Source organism: Syngnathus scovelli, chromosome 5, assembly GCF_024217435.2.
Source record: "Syngnathus scovelli strain Florida chromosome 5, RoL_Ssco_1.2, whole genome shotgun sequence".
Taxonomy (NCBI): Eukaryota; Metazoa; Chordata; class Actinopteri; order Syngnathiformes; family Syngnathidae; genus Syngnathus; species Syngnathus scovelli.
Window position 1 is genome coordinate 15,801,181 of NC_090851.1, and position 15,793 is coordinate 15,816,973.

The 15,793-nt window shown below is 43.0% G+C and overlaps 1 protein-coding gene and 1 long non-coding RNA gene across 5 annotated transcripts in view; one reads left to right on the top strand and one right to left on the bottom strand.

Moving 5' to 3' along the window:
* LOC137840286 (uncharacterized) overlaps positions 1-15,029 on the bottom strand; it is a 245,330-nt gene extending 230,301 nt beyond the window's left edge. The window contains exon 1 of the long non-coding RNA XR_011086819.1: positions 13,606-15,029. This is a non-coding gene — a long non-coding RNA (uncharacterized lncRNA). The remainder of the gene's footprint in view (positions 1-13,605) is intronic.
* The window catches only part of wdr17 (WD repeat domain 17), a 72,746-nt gene that overhangs the window by 29,610 nt on the left and 27,343 nt on the right, over positions 1-15,793 (top strand). For all 4 annotated transcript variants that reach the window (XR_007481579.2, XR_007481578.2, XM_049721510.2 and 1 more), the window contains 9 exons: positions 7,303-7,490; positions 7,622-7,790; positions 7,893-7,984; positions 8,333-8,415; positions 8,908-8,994; positions 9,155-9,319; positions 9,501-9,616; positions 9,910-9,996; positions 12,354-12,503. Coding sequence is in view for 2 of the 4 variants with exons in the window: in XM_049721510.2 (XP_049577467.1) it covers positions 7,303-7,490; positions 7,622-7,790; positions 7,893-7,984; positions 8,333-8,415; positions 8,908-8,994; positions 9,155-9,319; positions 9,501-9,616; positions 9,910-9,996; positions 12,354-12,503 (1,137 nt within the window). In the remaining 2 variants the exon portion in view is untranslated. The remainder of the gene's footprint in view (positions 1-7,302; positions 7,491-7,621; positions 7,791-7,892; positions 7,985-8,332; positions 8,416-8,907; positions 8,995-9,154; positions 9,320-9,500; positions 9,617-9,909; positions 9,997-12,353; positions 12,504-15,793) is intronic.

Sequence of the window (15,793 nt, forward strand, 5' to 3'; positions counted from 1 at the left end):
CCAAATTACATTGGCTCCCGGTCCATTTAAGATGTGACTTCAAGGTTCTTCTACTAACCTATAAATCACTGCATGGCTTAGCGCCTTCATATCTCGTCGACCTAGTCGTTCCTTATGTTCCGTCTGGTAAGCTTCGTTTGCAAAACGCTAGTCTTTTAGTTATACCGAGGGCCAAGAAAATGTCTGCAAGGTCTAGAGCATTCTCTATTCGGGCTCCAGAGCTTTGGAATGTCCTACCAATGGATATTAGAACTACTACCTCAGTAGAAACATTTAAGACACGTTTAAAGACACATTTCTATGAGATGGCCTTTAACTAACTTGTGATGGCCGATTTGGCCGGAGTTTGTTCTGTTCTCTCTGCCCACCTCCTCCCCGGCTGGGGAGGGGGTTAGGTGGCTCAAAAGCTGATAGCGGCTGGCTGGATTCTGGGGACCAGTTCGGGATGGGGGAGCTGCGGCTCGGCCCCCTTGAGGACACTGCCAGGACAATCGAGGGCACCTCCGACATCCATTTTTTCATTGATTTTCATATTATGTATTACTTGTGCACTCTCTGCATTCATTACAACCTGGTGATCCTGAAAGGGGGATCCTTCCATCTGTGGTCCCTTCTCAAGGTTTCTCATTTTCCCCTGGCAGGGTTTTTTTGAGTTTTTCCTTGCCCTTTTGGGAGCTTATGATCAGGGGATGCTTTGAGAATAATTGTCAATTTTGGCTAAGTGAAGCCCTTTGAGACTGTTTGTGATTTAGGGCTATACAAATAAACTTGACTTGACTTGACGTTCCCACTATCCCACGGTGACAAGACATAGTACACAAGTAAACAACATAAAAAAAATGAAAACAAGAAGGCACAAACAATGAATAAATAAGAGTGATGAATAAATAATAAATAAACAACACAATAAATAACAGGAGTAAAAATGGAGCAAGTGTACATACAGCAGACAAAAGTATCACTGTTATGCTTATGCCAGCATACAGACAAAGAATGAAAGCATCCAGGCCGGTTCGCAAGCGGGTAAGAGTGTGGCCTGAGGGTGCCTCTGATGCGCTTCGAGACTGCTTTGACACAACTGACTGGGAAATGTTTAAGCAGGCAGCCACTTGCAACAATCAGACTGACATAGAGGAGTATACTGACTCTGTTTCCTCTTACATCACGAAGTGCATTGATGATGTGACCCAAACAAAATGCATCGTCACTCGGGCTAACTGGAAGCCATGGCTGACAGGGGCTGTCCTCAGGCTGCTGAGGGCCAGGGACAAAGCCTTCAGAGCTGGGGATGAGGCTGGCTTGAGAACAGCGAGGGCTGACCTGTCCCGGAGCATCAAGGAAGCGAAAAAGACATTCTCTTGCAAGATTACCGCCCACTTCAAAGACAGCAGGGACGCACAGAGCCTATGGCAAGGCATTCAGACCATCACGAACTACAAGCCCGGGCCGCAGAGCTGTGAGGGCAACATCCGTCTGCTCAACGATCTGAACCGCTTCTTTGCTCGCCTCGATGCTCAGAACAGCACTTGCTCGCTGAAGACCCCTCCCTCTCCACACGAGCAGCCCCTGTGCCTCTCTGCCGAGAGCGTGAGGAGGACGCTTGCCGCTATCAACACCCGTAAGGCGGCGGGCCCAGACAACATGCCAGGTCGAGCGCTGAAGGACTGCGCTGAGGAGCTAATGGGTGTATTCACGGACATCTTTAACATTTCCCTGCAGCAGGCCATCGTCCCACCATGTTTCAAGGCTGCCACCATCGTACCTGCGGCGAAGAAACCTGCTCCATCCTGCTTCAATGACAACCGCCCTGTGGCACTGACACCCATCATCATGAAGTGCTTTGAGTGGCTTGTCATGGAGCACATCAGATCCATTCTCCCCCCCACCATAGACCCCTTCTAGTTTACGTACTGAGCCAAATGGTCCTCTGAGGATGCCATCTGCTCTGCTCTCCACTCAGCCCTCACCCACCTGGAGAGAAGGGACTCGTATGTGATATTGCTGTTTGTGGACTTCAGTTCTGCATTCAACACCATTGTACCACAGTGACTCATCTGCAAACTCGACAAGCTGTCCCTCAGTACCTACCTCTGGAACTGGCTACTGGACTTCCTCTGTCAGAGGCCTCAGGTAGTACGTGTTGGCGACAATATCTCCGCCAGCATCTCGCTGAGCACGGGGGCCCCCCAAGGCCGCGTGCTCAGTCCACCAACACTGCATCACTAGCGAAGAAAGCTCAGCGCCGTCTGTACTTCCTGCGGAAACTCAGGCGAGCAAGTGCTCCTTCAGCCATCATGACCACATTCTACCGTGGCACCATTGAGAGCGTCCTCTCCAGTTGTATCGCTGTGTGGGGTGGTAGCTGCACTGAATACAACATGAAGGCCCTGCAGCGCATAGTGAACACAGCTGGTAAGATTATTGGTTCTTCACTCCCCTCCCTAAAGGACATTTACACCTCCCATCTCACCCGCAAGGCGACCATGATTGTGTGTGATGTGAGTCACCCCGCTCACTCTTTGGTTGATCTTCTGCCCTCTGGGAAGAGGTACAGGAGCCTGCGCTCCCGCACCACCAGACTCACCAACAGCTTCATACTCCAGGCTGTTAGGATCCTGAACTCTCTCCCCCCTCCTGCATAACATCCTGTACTTTTGCGCTATATTCTGACTGTCTGCTGTATGCACACTTGCTCAATTTTTGCTCCTCTTATTTATTATGTTATTTGTTTATTTATTATTTATTCATCGCTCTTATTTATTCAGTGTTTGTGCCTTCTTGTTTTTACTTTTTGTGTTGTTTGCTTGTATGTATATTGTGTACTATGTCTTGTAACCGTGGGATAGTGGGAAACGTAATTTCAATCTCCTCGTGTGTCTTGACGTGAAGAAATTGACAATAAAGCGGACTTTGACTTATATCTCAAAAGAAATGGCAGCTGAACTCGATGGACATTACAGCAGCCTTTTTGCAAGGTAAAGCGTTAACCAGAAATGTCTACATTCGCCCTCCCCCACCCCCTCAGACGCTTCTCTGTACTGGTACAACAGGGTGAAAGACATTATGTAGCAGTCAGGAGGTACTGTGTCAAAAGTGGATCCTGCAGTGTTTTACTGGTTAGATGACTCTGGCAATGTGATGAGAGCCCTTGCTTGTCATGTGGATGACTTTATCTAGGGGGGTTCAGAAAGATTCTCCATGACAGTCATTTCACACTTGAAAGCTGTCTTTCAAATTGGGCATGAAGAACACAACAGCTTCAGCTACATTGGAATGGAGGTTCCCTCTGTGGAGCATGAAATACAGGTGCAACAATGGACGTACTTAAAAAATCTTCAACCCATTCCTATTGACCCCACCAGAGCCACACAGCGAGAGGCCCTCTTAACAGACACTGAACATGACATGCTCAAGTCAAAGATTGGCCAGATACTGTGGGTAGCGAGACAAAGCAGACCTGACATAATGTGTGACATATCCATCCTAGCATCCAGTACAAAGCATGCCACAGTCCAGACTCTGCATTGTGCAAATAAACTGATCAGGAAACTTAAGTCAGAGGACGTGACTTTGAAGTTTCAGTACTTGGGAAAAGACAGCTCCTAAAGCTGGTGGTGTTCAGTGATTCGTCCATGGGAAATCTTCCAGATGGAGGAACTCAAGGGGGGCATCTCATCATGCTTATGGGAGAAACTGGAATATTCTCACCTATATGCTGGCAATCAAAGAGGATTAGGAGAGTTGTTCGAAGCACTTTAGCAGGAGAGACTTTGGCACTTGGAGACGGTATTGACAGTGCAGTCTTCATAGCCACACTGTATTCAGAGCTCACCACAGGTGACTGTAAACGAAAAAATGTGCCTATTGTTTGTGTAACCGACAACCACTCTCTTTTTGACGCCATCAAATCCACCAAATCTGTAACAGAGAAAAGACTCAGACTCGAGATCAGCAGTATGAAGGAACTACTCAGCTCTGGGACTATTCAGCAAATCCTGTGGTCAGCGACTAAGGAGCAACTCGTTGAGTGTTTGACCAAGAAAGGGGCGTCTGCACTCAGTGAAGGTGTATGGCAGCTTAAAACCTAAATGGACTTGACACAAAATACTTTTTGTTCATACTGTTCTACTCTTGTTATTAAAGCTGAAACCTTAAATTTGATTATATGTTAAGGTAAAAAAATGGAAGGAAATATTTTCTTTGCACTGCTTTTCTTTAAAGAAAAAAGGGGAGTTTGTTATGCTTTTCCTACTATGCGTTTGCTATATGCATTTGTTATATGCTTTTCCTACTGCGCATGTGCGGACGCGTTGTATGTCGGGAGTCAAGGAAATTATTCAGTTGTTGTAATGGAGTCATGTTGTTGAAGTGTACAAGTAAAGTCTAGCGAGACGCACAATTGTTATTGTCGTTATTCAACTTGACATGAGAAACGTGATTGTTTACAGGGGGCCACCATGACACTTTGGTGAGGTTTATGGGAGTCTGCGAGCTGAGGCTCATGGGAGTTTGCGAGTGGCTAATGCTATAATGATGGCTGCTTTACGCACGAGCCTATTTCATTTCAAAATAGGCTGCTCCGTTAATGTTTCGAGTAAATTTACGGATTGATATGGAAGGGAAACATAAGTAAGCAGTACCAATGTGTTAGATCGAACTTTAGTCGGTTCGATCACGTTTATAGGAGATGGTTTGAGAAACGCGATTGTTTACTGAGGGCTCATTGGTTATTTGCTAGTGGATGCATACTGCAACCATAGTCAACCTCAGTTTGTTGCAGTATAGCTTCTATTTTATGCGCCTTTTAATCCGGTGCGCCCTATATATGAAATAATTTCTAAAATAAAAAATTAAATGAGGGTGCGCCTTATAATCCAGTGCACCTTATGGAACAAAAAATAGGGTAACCTAAGTAACATTTAGAATTGGGAAGAATTAAGAGACTTGTATGTCATTGTGATTTTTAGATATGATTTGAATGAATGGGCCCTCAATTACAGTCTACAAAATGGTGTCCGGCATCAATGACAATCGATCAATGTGATTGGCTGTAGCTAGCAAATCAGTGCATGAGATAGAAATAGACTATGCGATAGTACACTAAAGCAAAGCCATGGATAATAAACTCACATTATCTGGTAGATTAAGCTGCAAAACATTGCCTTCTAGTTTTATTTGATCTTGCTCGTATTATAAATGTGTTGAGCAAGTTTTTGGATTGGTGTGAATTTTCTTTAATCAAATCCTGAATGTGGATGGTATGATAAAATGAGTTTTCAGGGAGTTGAAACGGTTACGGGAAGCCAGATGTACAACTGCGGTCATGTGCATTTGCATATGCTTATGGCCACCTCTCGGTGAGATATTGTGTCACCCTGGCCACCCCAAAGAAAGATTTCTGGCTACACCCTTGGTCACATGCAACTTTCATTATAGGGCTCCTGTATACTGCATGTAGCCTAATAATTTGCACGTCTCAAGGATAAAGCACAAGAATAATGATAGATAAAAGATACCATTTGTGATGATTGAGTGGAGCAGGGCGACCAAATACAGCTTGGACCAGGGCTTATTGAAGGGAAGGGAGGTGGGTGAACAAAGACACAGGCGGGACAGAGGCTCACAGACAGTAGGCAGGAAACAGAAGTCCACTCATACACAGGAACAGATTCTGACCGTGAGCCTCCACACAAGACCGGGGGCGAATGGATGAGCAGGACAGGAACAACAGGCGCAGACACAGACAGAAAGCAACAGGGAGAAACACACGGGCAGGGTTTAAAGTTAAAGTCCCAATGATCATCGTCACACACACATCTGGGTGTGGTGAAATTTGTCCTCTGCATTTAACCCAACCCCATGTGATTTTGATCCATCCCCTGGGATCCCCTGAGGGGAGCAGTGAGCAGCAGCGGTGCCGCGCTCGGGAATCATTTGGTGATCTAAGCCCCCAATTCCAACCGTAAATGCTGAGTGCCAAGCAGGGAGGCAATGGCCCATTTTTATAGTCTTTGGTATGACCTGGCTGGGGTTTGAATCCACAACCTTCCAGTCTCAGGGCGGACACTCTACTACTAGCCCACTGAGCTGGTAATAATACATGAGATAACAAAAGGGAGTAGGTGACAGACATTACGGTGATGAAAGGGGTGTGGCTGAGGGAAGCTGAGCGTCCTCTGGCACGGCACGTGACACCGTTTCATTATAGTGCCATAGTTCTCGACTTAAATGTTTAAGAACAGCAAATGCAGGTAAAGATCACACAAGATAAACAATATTGCATTTTTTAAATCGTGATTTTTTTTCTATTAAGGGGAAAAAATATTCAAAGCTACTTGGCCTATTATGCACCCATAACTAACTAGTGTAGCGGTCAGCCTCTTCACTGGACACTGCAGCCATAGCAGGGCGAATGCTTCTTTTGTCAGGGCTAGAGATGCAGTTAAGCGTAGCCGTGCAAGTGGCCCATTCGAGTCCATCAATTTCAGATATGCATCTGTGCAACAAACCTCAGAGGTTGGCTTGGAGAAATATTAAAGTTGGACTTAAAAAATCCACCAAACGGCCCTAGCAAGAACATACGATGACAAAAATAAATGGATGGATGGATGGATGGATGGATGGATGGATGGATGGATGGATGGATGGATGGATGGATGGATGGATGGATGGATGGATGGATGGATGGATGGATGGATGGATGGATGGATGGATGGATGGAAATCCATAGTTCCACGGAGGCTGACCTTTCAACCAAATGTGGCCGTTTACCAGCATTGAAAAAACTAGATTGGCTCTTTATGGAATGTTCATTTTTTTCTTAAATTGTTTGTTGTGAATCTAAATTATATCCATCAATTAATTTTCTGAACCACTTATCTTCATGAGGGTCATGGGTGTGCTGGAGCCTATCCCAGCAGTTTTTGGGCAGTAGGCAGCGATATCCTGATTTGTTTGCCAGCCTATCACAGGGTGCACATAGATAAACAACCATTCACACTCACAATCACAGCTATGGACATGTTTTAAGAATGTGAAACGAGTACACTGAGGAGACCCTCACAGAAACGGAGAGAACATGCAAACTCCACACAGGAAGACGAACACACAACCTCTGGACTGTGAGGCGAACGTGTCAACCAGTCAACCATCGTGCAGGCCTCTGCATAATATACATATGAGCTCCAATTTTTGAATTGAACTGAAATTGTCCAGTTGAACTTTTCCATGAAATTCTAATTTATTGTGATGCACCTGTAGTACAGTATATATAATATTTTTGTTTGATTCTGTCACCTATAGCTCAGAGTTCCTGTTGTTCCAGTAAAAGTCAACACACCAGCTCTACGAGTGAGGCAGTACCTCCCCCGACCTTGTCACAGAACCAGTCCTTCTCTTTGCCTCCTGGCCATGCAGTGTGTTGTTTTATGGATGGAGGGGTAGGACTCTATGACATGGGTGCCAAGAAGTGGGACTTTCTACGAGACCTGGTATTCTAATGAAAGGAGTTGCATTTTGCATTTTTTTTTCCAAAAACAATGAAAAAATATTTTCTTTAAGTAACTGAAACATGTTTTAGAATTATGTCTTGGAAGAATTCATGACAGTTGACCATTTGCAGGGCCATGTCGAGACCATCTTCGATTGCAAGTTCAAGCCTGATGATCCTAACTTGTTGGCCACTGCTAGTTTTGATGGAACCATCAAAATATGGGACACAAACACACTAACAGCAGTTTATACCTCCCCAGGCAATGAAGGTGTGGTTTACTCCTTGTCCTGGGCTCCAGGTAACATAAGCACACCCACCCACACTTACTCATGTGCACACAAATTCAGTACAATATCCCAGTTTTAACAAAAGAATGTAAAACACTCTGTGTGCTTTGAAGGTGACCTAAACTGCATTGCAGGAGCAACATCACGCAATGGAGCTTTCATTTGGGACATCCGGAAAGGAAAAATAATCACACGCTTTAATGAGGTTTCTTGCTTCACTGCTATAATATATTATACTATTATGTTTTTTCCATATTTCGTAACACTGCGCCCGTTTTTACAAGAGGAGGTTGTAGTTGTGTGGGCATAATCTGTTTATTTCAGATAGAATCTAATTCTTTTTTATTCTATTTTGCTGTATGTTATACTGTATATTGCGGGTGTATATGATAGGTACAGCCCTTTTGTTTGTTGTAAAAAAAGAAATAAGAAACATGATTTGCCTGACCTTTCCCTGGGTCAAATATGTTATCTGGTTTCTTTTAATACTTGAAGTATATGTAACTGTATGCAAATGTGACCTTTTGTTAATGTTTGTTTAATCCTGCTCCAGCATGGTAAAAATGGCATATTTTGTATATCCTGGAGTCACAAAGATTCAAAGCGAATTGCAACCTGTAGTGGTGATGGATTCTGGTAAGTGGTATTTTTATATTATTATATTACAGTATATATCAATATTCTGGCGACTGGGCGGCACACTGGTTAGCACACCGGTTAGCACGTCCGCCTCACAGTTAGGAGGGTGTGGGTTCGATTCCACCACCGGCCCTCCCTGTGTGGAGTTTGCATGTTCTCTCCGTGGCTGCGTGGGTTTTCTACGGGCACTCTGGTTTCCTCCCACATCCCCAAAAACACGCTTGGTAGGGCGATTGAACACTCCAAATCATCCCTAGGTGTGAGTGCGAGTGTGAATGGTTGTTTGGCTCCGTGTGCCCTGCAATAGGCTGGCAACCAGTTCAGGGTGTCTCCCGCCTACTGCCTGAATGCTGGGATAGGCTCCAGCACGCCCGCGACCCCCATGGGGACAAGCGGTATAGAAAATGCATGGATGGATAAACATTCTTCCAAAATGCTGATTCCATACATTCTGTATGTATCTTGAATTTTTGTCTCCTTTTTTAACAGCATTATTCGAACCATTGATGGTAAAATCCTTCACAAGTACAAACATCCTGCTGCAGTTTTTGGCTGTGACTGGAGTCAAAACAACAAGTATGTTCTACCTTTTTAACAGGAAAAGCAAAGTATCATGTCAATTATTACTGAATCCATACAGAAAACAAAACACAATTGTAAGATAACGCTATGAGGTTATTATTTTAGACACTAACATAGCTATAACTGTTTTATAATGGCTGAACTCTTCCCGCAGGGATATGATTGCGACTGGTTGTGAGGATAAGAATGTTCGCGTGTATTACCTGGCCACCAGCTCAGACCAGCCACTCAAAGTCTTCACTGGACACCTAGCTAAAGTATTTCATGTCCGTTGGTCTCCACTCAGAGAGGGGATACTGTGTTCTGGATCAGATGATGGGTGGGTTGAAACACAAACAGTTAAAGACAATTTCCCCCCAAACTCTAAAGATAAATGAAATGATAATAATGTATGGGCATACAATACTGTATAATACTATGCACAAGTGAATTTATCTGTACATTGTGCTGTTCAAAAACAACTTTAAATTAAAAGAGCACTTGTGATTATGTTTGGACAGTACTGTTCGTATATGGGACTACACACAGGATGCATGTATCAATGTGTTGAGTGGTCATACAGCACCAGTCAGAGGCCTGATGTGGAACACAGAGATTCCATACCTCCTAATTTCAGGTATGCTTTTTGTACCAACTGTAACTATACTTTTAGTTTTATACAGTTTGCTCTTCAACTGTTAAAATAAGATCAGTCAGAGTTTATAAATAGACAAAGTTATAGTCAAGATGCAACCAGGAAAAAAATTGAACAAATAACAAGCCTAAAACATACAACAAACATGAACATGGGAGTTATAGCCTATCAAGAAAATGACTTGGGTCATTGCACTCTATTATTTCACCACTAGATAACATTGATGAATCAAAAATGTATACACACTGGCTCCTTAATGTCTTTTTTTTTTCTAGGCTCTTGGGATTATACAATCAGAGTTTGGGACACAAGAGATGGCAACTGCCTGGACACAGTCTATGATCATGGTGCTGATGTTTACGGTAAAAACGATGGCTCAAAAGAATATGAATGGCTGTAGAACAGGGTTCGCCAGCAAAAAATGAGATTGGCTGCCGAGTTCATTTACTTAAATCAATAGGTACCGTATTTTTCGCTCCAAAAAGCGCACTGGATTATAAAGCGCACCCTCATAGAATTTTTTATTTTAGAAACGATTTCATATATAGGGCGCACCGGATTAAAGGGCACATAAAATAGAAGCTATACTGCAACAAACTGAGGTTGACTAGGATTGCGGTATGCATCCACTAGCCAATAACCAATGAGCCCTCAGTAAACAATCACGTATTTCAAACTATCTGCTATAAAAGTGATCGGAACCGACTAAAGTTCAATCTAACACATTGGTACTGCTTACATATGTTTCCCTTCCATATCGATCCGTAAATTTATTTGAAACATTAACGGAGCAGCCTATTTTGAAAATAAATAGTCTCGTGCGTATAGCAGCTATTATTATAGCATTAGCCACCCGCTAACTCCCTTGAGCCTCAGCTCGCAGACTCCCATGAGGCTCAGCAAGTGTCATGGTGGCCCCCGTAAACAATCACGTTTCTCAAACTCTCTTGCATAAAAGTGATCGGAACCGACTAAAGACTGATTTAACACATTGGTGCTGCTTATTTATGATTCCGTTGGACATTGATCCGTAAACGTACTCGAAAACATTAACGGAACAGCCTATTTTGAAATGAAATAGCCCTGCAGGTACAACAGCTATTCAGTGACGCCCCCTGACCACGGTTGCCGTAATGCTGGGAAGCGATGCGACCTTGTAATTTACTCGTCGTACTAAAACGTACTGAAACATTTTGGCAGAGCGCTGTGTACAACCAGTATGGATCAAAAAATTCATCAACTGATCCATATGTAAAGCACTCTGCATTATAAGGCGCGCTGTGGTTTTTTGAGTAAATTTTAAGTATGTAAGTGCGCCTAATAGTGCGGAAAATACGGTAATCATATTTGTAAGAGGAACAACATTAAGTTGTTAGTATTTGGATAAAACATAGTTCACGTCACAATTAATAAGTAATTTCATGTTGAAATAACACAAGTCACTTACCTTTCTTTGCTGTGACTTTAACAAGTGTGGACTAACACCTGGTGCAAAATTTGCCTAACATGCCATTTGGAGTGATAATAACCATTGTGGTAAAGCAGACAACGGTTTAGCTTCCAGTTCTGAGGTCATGGGTTCAAATCCATACTTTGGCTTTCCTATGTGAGTTAGCATCTTCTCCCTGTATATGTGGAGTTATTTTGGGTATACTGAGAAAAAGCATAATGTGCGTCTTTTGTATAAACAAATGGAAAATGTACTTATATTCACTTAACTTTACTATTTGCAATTATAGTTGGTTCAACAAAATAGTAATTAGGTGGAAATTATTTCCATATTTTTATTACGTTCACGAGCACATTTTCAACAAATTATTTCTTTGAATGTAGGTGAACCCCCAAGGAACAAATGAGTAGATTGCAGGCCTGTTTTGAAAAGAAGCATTACTCATGGGACGTTGAGATTTCCTAAGGTTTTGATCATTTTTAAATGTTAGATTTGCCGAGGCTTTATAGCAATAAAGTGTTCCATATTGATACCACATTATCACATCTTTAAATGTGAGAGAATGTCATGATGAAGGTTTGGGTTTTGGACACCCTATTTGGTCATGAGAAACAAAATATCAAAAATAAAGCAATTTAGTAATTTGATTAAATGTGTTATTTCAGAAGTATGTACCAAACTAACAAACTAACGTACTCACTCACTGATTGACCGAGCAATTAACTCATTGTATTAAATCATGGCTTAAAGAAGTGGATGTCAGTTTATCAAAATATATCAAAATATACGAAATAAAACAATTTTAGTAATTTGATTAAATGTGTTATTTCAGAAGTATGTACCAAACTAACTACCAAACTAAAAAACTGACTGACTGACTCACTGATTGACTAACTACCTCTTAGCATTGAATCATGGCTCAAAGAAGTAGATCTCAGTTTCAAAATGGGCAGTGACACCCCCTTGTTGTAGAATTACAATAGATAGCCAATGGTATAATTTCTTTTATAGCAGTCTGAAAAGCAACAACAAAAAGATCTTATTATATAGTTAATTATTCTCAAATCTAATTTATGTGTGGGTCTGCGTGCGTATGTCTCTGGGGGGGTGGGCGTGTGTTTGTGTGTGTGTGTGTGTGTGTGTGTGTGTGTGTGTGTGTGTGTGCGTGTGTGTGCGTGTGTGTGTGTGTGTGTGTGTGTGTGTGTGTGTGTGTGTGTGTGTGTGTGTGTGTGTGTGTGTGTGTGTGTGTGTGTATGTGTGTGTGTTTAGGTTTAACATGCCATCAGAATCGTCCTTTCACCATGGCCAGTTGTAGCAGAGACAGCACAGTGAGGCTTTGGTCTTTGACCCCTCTAATCTCTCCTCTGCTGCTAAACATCCTCACCAACCAACCTTGGGAGAATATAATTGGAAACACTGGTAAGCTTTATTCATACTGGGTTGGTTCTGTTTTGTTCTGTTCTGGATTCTACAAAAGTATGGACCAGGGGTGTGCAATCTTTTTGACTTGGGGGCCTAATTGAGTTCTAAATTTTGACCGGGAGGGCCGAACCAGGAGCAGATAGATGTAGTGTTTGTCTGAAGTAATATGAACGACACGTAGGATATTCAAAAAAAGCTTTTTGAAAACATGCATTTGTCAACAGCATTAAAAAAAAATATTTCACCAAAAAACTACTATCAGTGATTCTCATTAAATACGACACTGTTTTTATGAATAACAGTTTCCATCACTTCAGCGCCTGCAGGTCAGATTTATGAAAGATGTTAATCTTATGAGGTGAAATCAAATCAAACGGCAAACATTCTGACCAAATACATCATCTTGAAGAATCAGTGAAAGAATACATCTAAATAAAGTAATAAAGAAATCAAAACAACAACACGGTGACGGATATCTGAAAATCAGAGCAGAGCTTTAACGCACAAACACCTGGTGACAGAGGTGAGGAAACGGGAAACACCTCCTTAAAGTCGGCCGTAAGAACTTTAAAATAAGATTAGTCGCAAACAGGTGGTGCATCAATCATCTAATACCTAGATCTGTGACGGGTTGATGTTCATGTGGCTGAACGTCACGTCGCGTACGTCGAGCCAAATTGGCCACTCGTTTTAAACACTCGGCACTCAGTGTCCACCTTGCTTTTCCTTGGGCGACTCATTTTAATGGAAGGATTCCAGTGCAGGGGAAGGTTTGTGCGTGCGTGGCTTTAGCGTAAAACTGTATCCGAAAGCTAGGCGCGCAAATTACAAGAATGCTGTCGTCACAGCCCACGCTCTAAATTCGGCCCTGAGACAAATAGAGCGCGAGTGCGCCATTTCCGTACTACTGAGTACGTACACGCACTTGTGAGTGTGCACCGAGCTTTCTGACACGGCTTCCGGTAGTAAATGCGCAGGCGAGTGGTTCCCCATCTACTGGGGAAACACAGTCATTGCAGGAAAAATGACCGAGAGAAAAAAAATAAGTTTAATAATACAATTTATTTAGGGTTGGCGGGCCGGATTAATTTGCCCATACCTGCTCTAGACCCTGCAGACATTTTCTTGGCCCTCGGTATAACTAAAAGACTAGCGTTTTGCGAACGAAGGTTACGAGACGGAACATAAGGAACGACTAGGTCGACGAGATATGAAGGCGCTAAGCCATGCAGTGATTTATAGGTTAGTAGAAGAACCTTGAAGTCATATCTTAAATGGACCGGGAGCCAATGTAATTTGGCTAATATTGGGGTAATGTGATCACATTTTCTTGACCGTGAGAGCAGCCTCGCAGCGGCATTTTGATACTGTAGACTTTTGATACTGGACTTAGGAAGACCAGAGAATAATACATTACAGTAGTCCAGGCGCGACGTGACGAACGCATGTATAATAGTTTCCGCATCCCCGGTCGAGAGGATAGGACGAATCTTAGCAATATTACAAAGGTGAAAAAACGCAATCCTGGTTATATTCTTAATGTGTTTTTGAAAGGAGAGCGTTTGGTCAAATATTACCCCGAGATTAGTTACCGTATCACTCTGAGTGATAGTACGGTTATCTATAGTTATAGTGGTTTCCTTAAATAAATGTTGATAACGAGTAGGACCAATTATCAACATCTCAGTTTTATCCGGGTTAAGACGAAGGAAGTTGAGAGACATCCATTGCTTAATCTCCGCAAGGCACGCCTCGAGATTACAGCAGTCCTGTGGATCTGTCATCGATAACGGCATATATAATTGGGTGTCATCCACGTAGCATTGAAAACTAATATATTTACGTATTATGTCCCCAAGCGGAATCATATAAATATTAAATAAAATCGGCCCGAGTACCGATCCCTGTGGGACACCACACGTAACATTATAAAGCTCAGAGGACGTATTACCATGGACCACTCGGTGCGTCCTGCCTGATAGATAGGAATTGAACCAGCTTAGTGCTGACCCTGAGATACCAACACAACTTTTAAGACGCCCTAATAAAATATCGAAGTCTACAGTGTCAAAGGCAGCACTAAGATCAAGTAGTAACAATACAGACGACGTATTTAAATCCATAGCTATGAGGAGATCATTAGTCACTTTAGCAAGTGCTGTCTCTGTAGAATGATTAGCTCTAAAACCAGACTGAAAAGAGTCATATCGATTATTAGCGACCATGTAATCAATAAGCTGCTGTGCTACTACTTTTTCGAGAAGTTTTGCTATGAATGGGAGGTTTGAAACTGGCCTATAATTACTGAGACAGTCCGGGTCAAGATTTGCGCGCTTAAGTAGTGGTTTAATAATAGTGGTTTTAAAGGCTATTGGCACTATCCCAGAGGAAACAGACAGATTGATTATATTTAAGACGGACGGTCCTAAAATTGGAAATAATTCTTTAAGTAGTTTGGCTGGAAGCGGGTCGAGTAAACATGTTGTTTGTTTAGCCGTACTAACCAATTTTGTAAGCATTTCAAGGGATGTCCTTGAGCATCCTGCATTGTTTGAAAATGAGAATGGTCGCTAGTTTAAATCCCTGCTATTTCTACACATTATTTTCAAAATGCATACATTTTTACAACAAACTTAAGAAACTCCCCTTCATTTTCAGTGGGAACAGTGTTGTTGGTCTCCCTTTTTTTGCTAGTGCATCATAGTCTGGAATAAAATTTGTTGTGGCCGAGGTGTTGGACCGTTAACCTAAATCTGTGACGGGGCTTCGTTGATGTTCATGTGGCTGAACGTCTGCTCACACATAGGTTGAGCCAAATAATTGTCCACTCCTTTTTAAACACTCTGGACTCAGTGTCCACCTTTCTTTTCCTCGGGCCACTAATTTTAATGGAAGGATTCCAGGGGGGGCGGCTCGGTGGCGCACTGGGTAGCGCGTCCGCCTCACAGTTAGGAGGGTGCGGGTTCGATTCCACCTCCGGCCCTCCCTGTGTGGAGTTTGCATGTTCTCCCCGGGCCCGCGTGGGTTTTCTCCGGGCACTCCGGTTTCCTCCCACATTCCAAAAACATGCTTGGTAGGCCGATTGAAGACTCCAAATTGTCCCGAGGTGTGAGTGTGAGTGCGATTGGTTGTCTGTCTCTGTGTGCCCTGCGATTGGCTGGCAACCAGTTCAGGGTGTCCCCCGCCTACTGCCCGATGACGGCTGGGATAGGCTCCAGCACGCCCGCGACCCCCGTGGGGACTAAGCGGTTCAGAAAATGGATGGATGGATGGATTCCAGGGGAAGG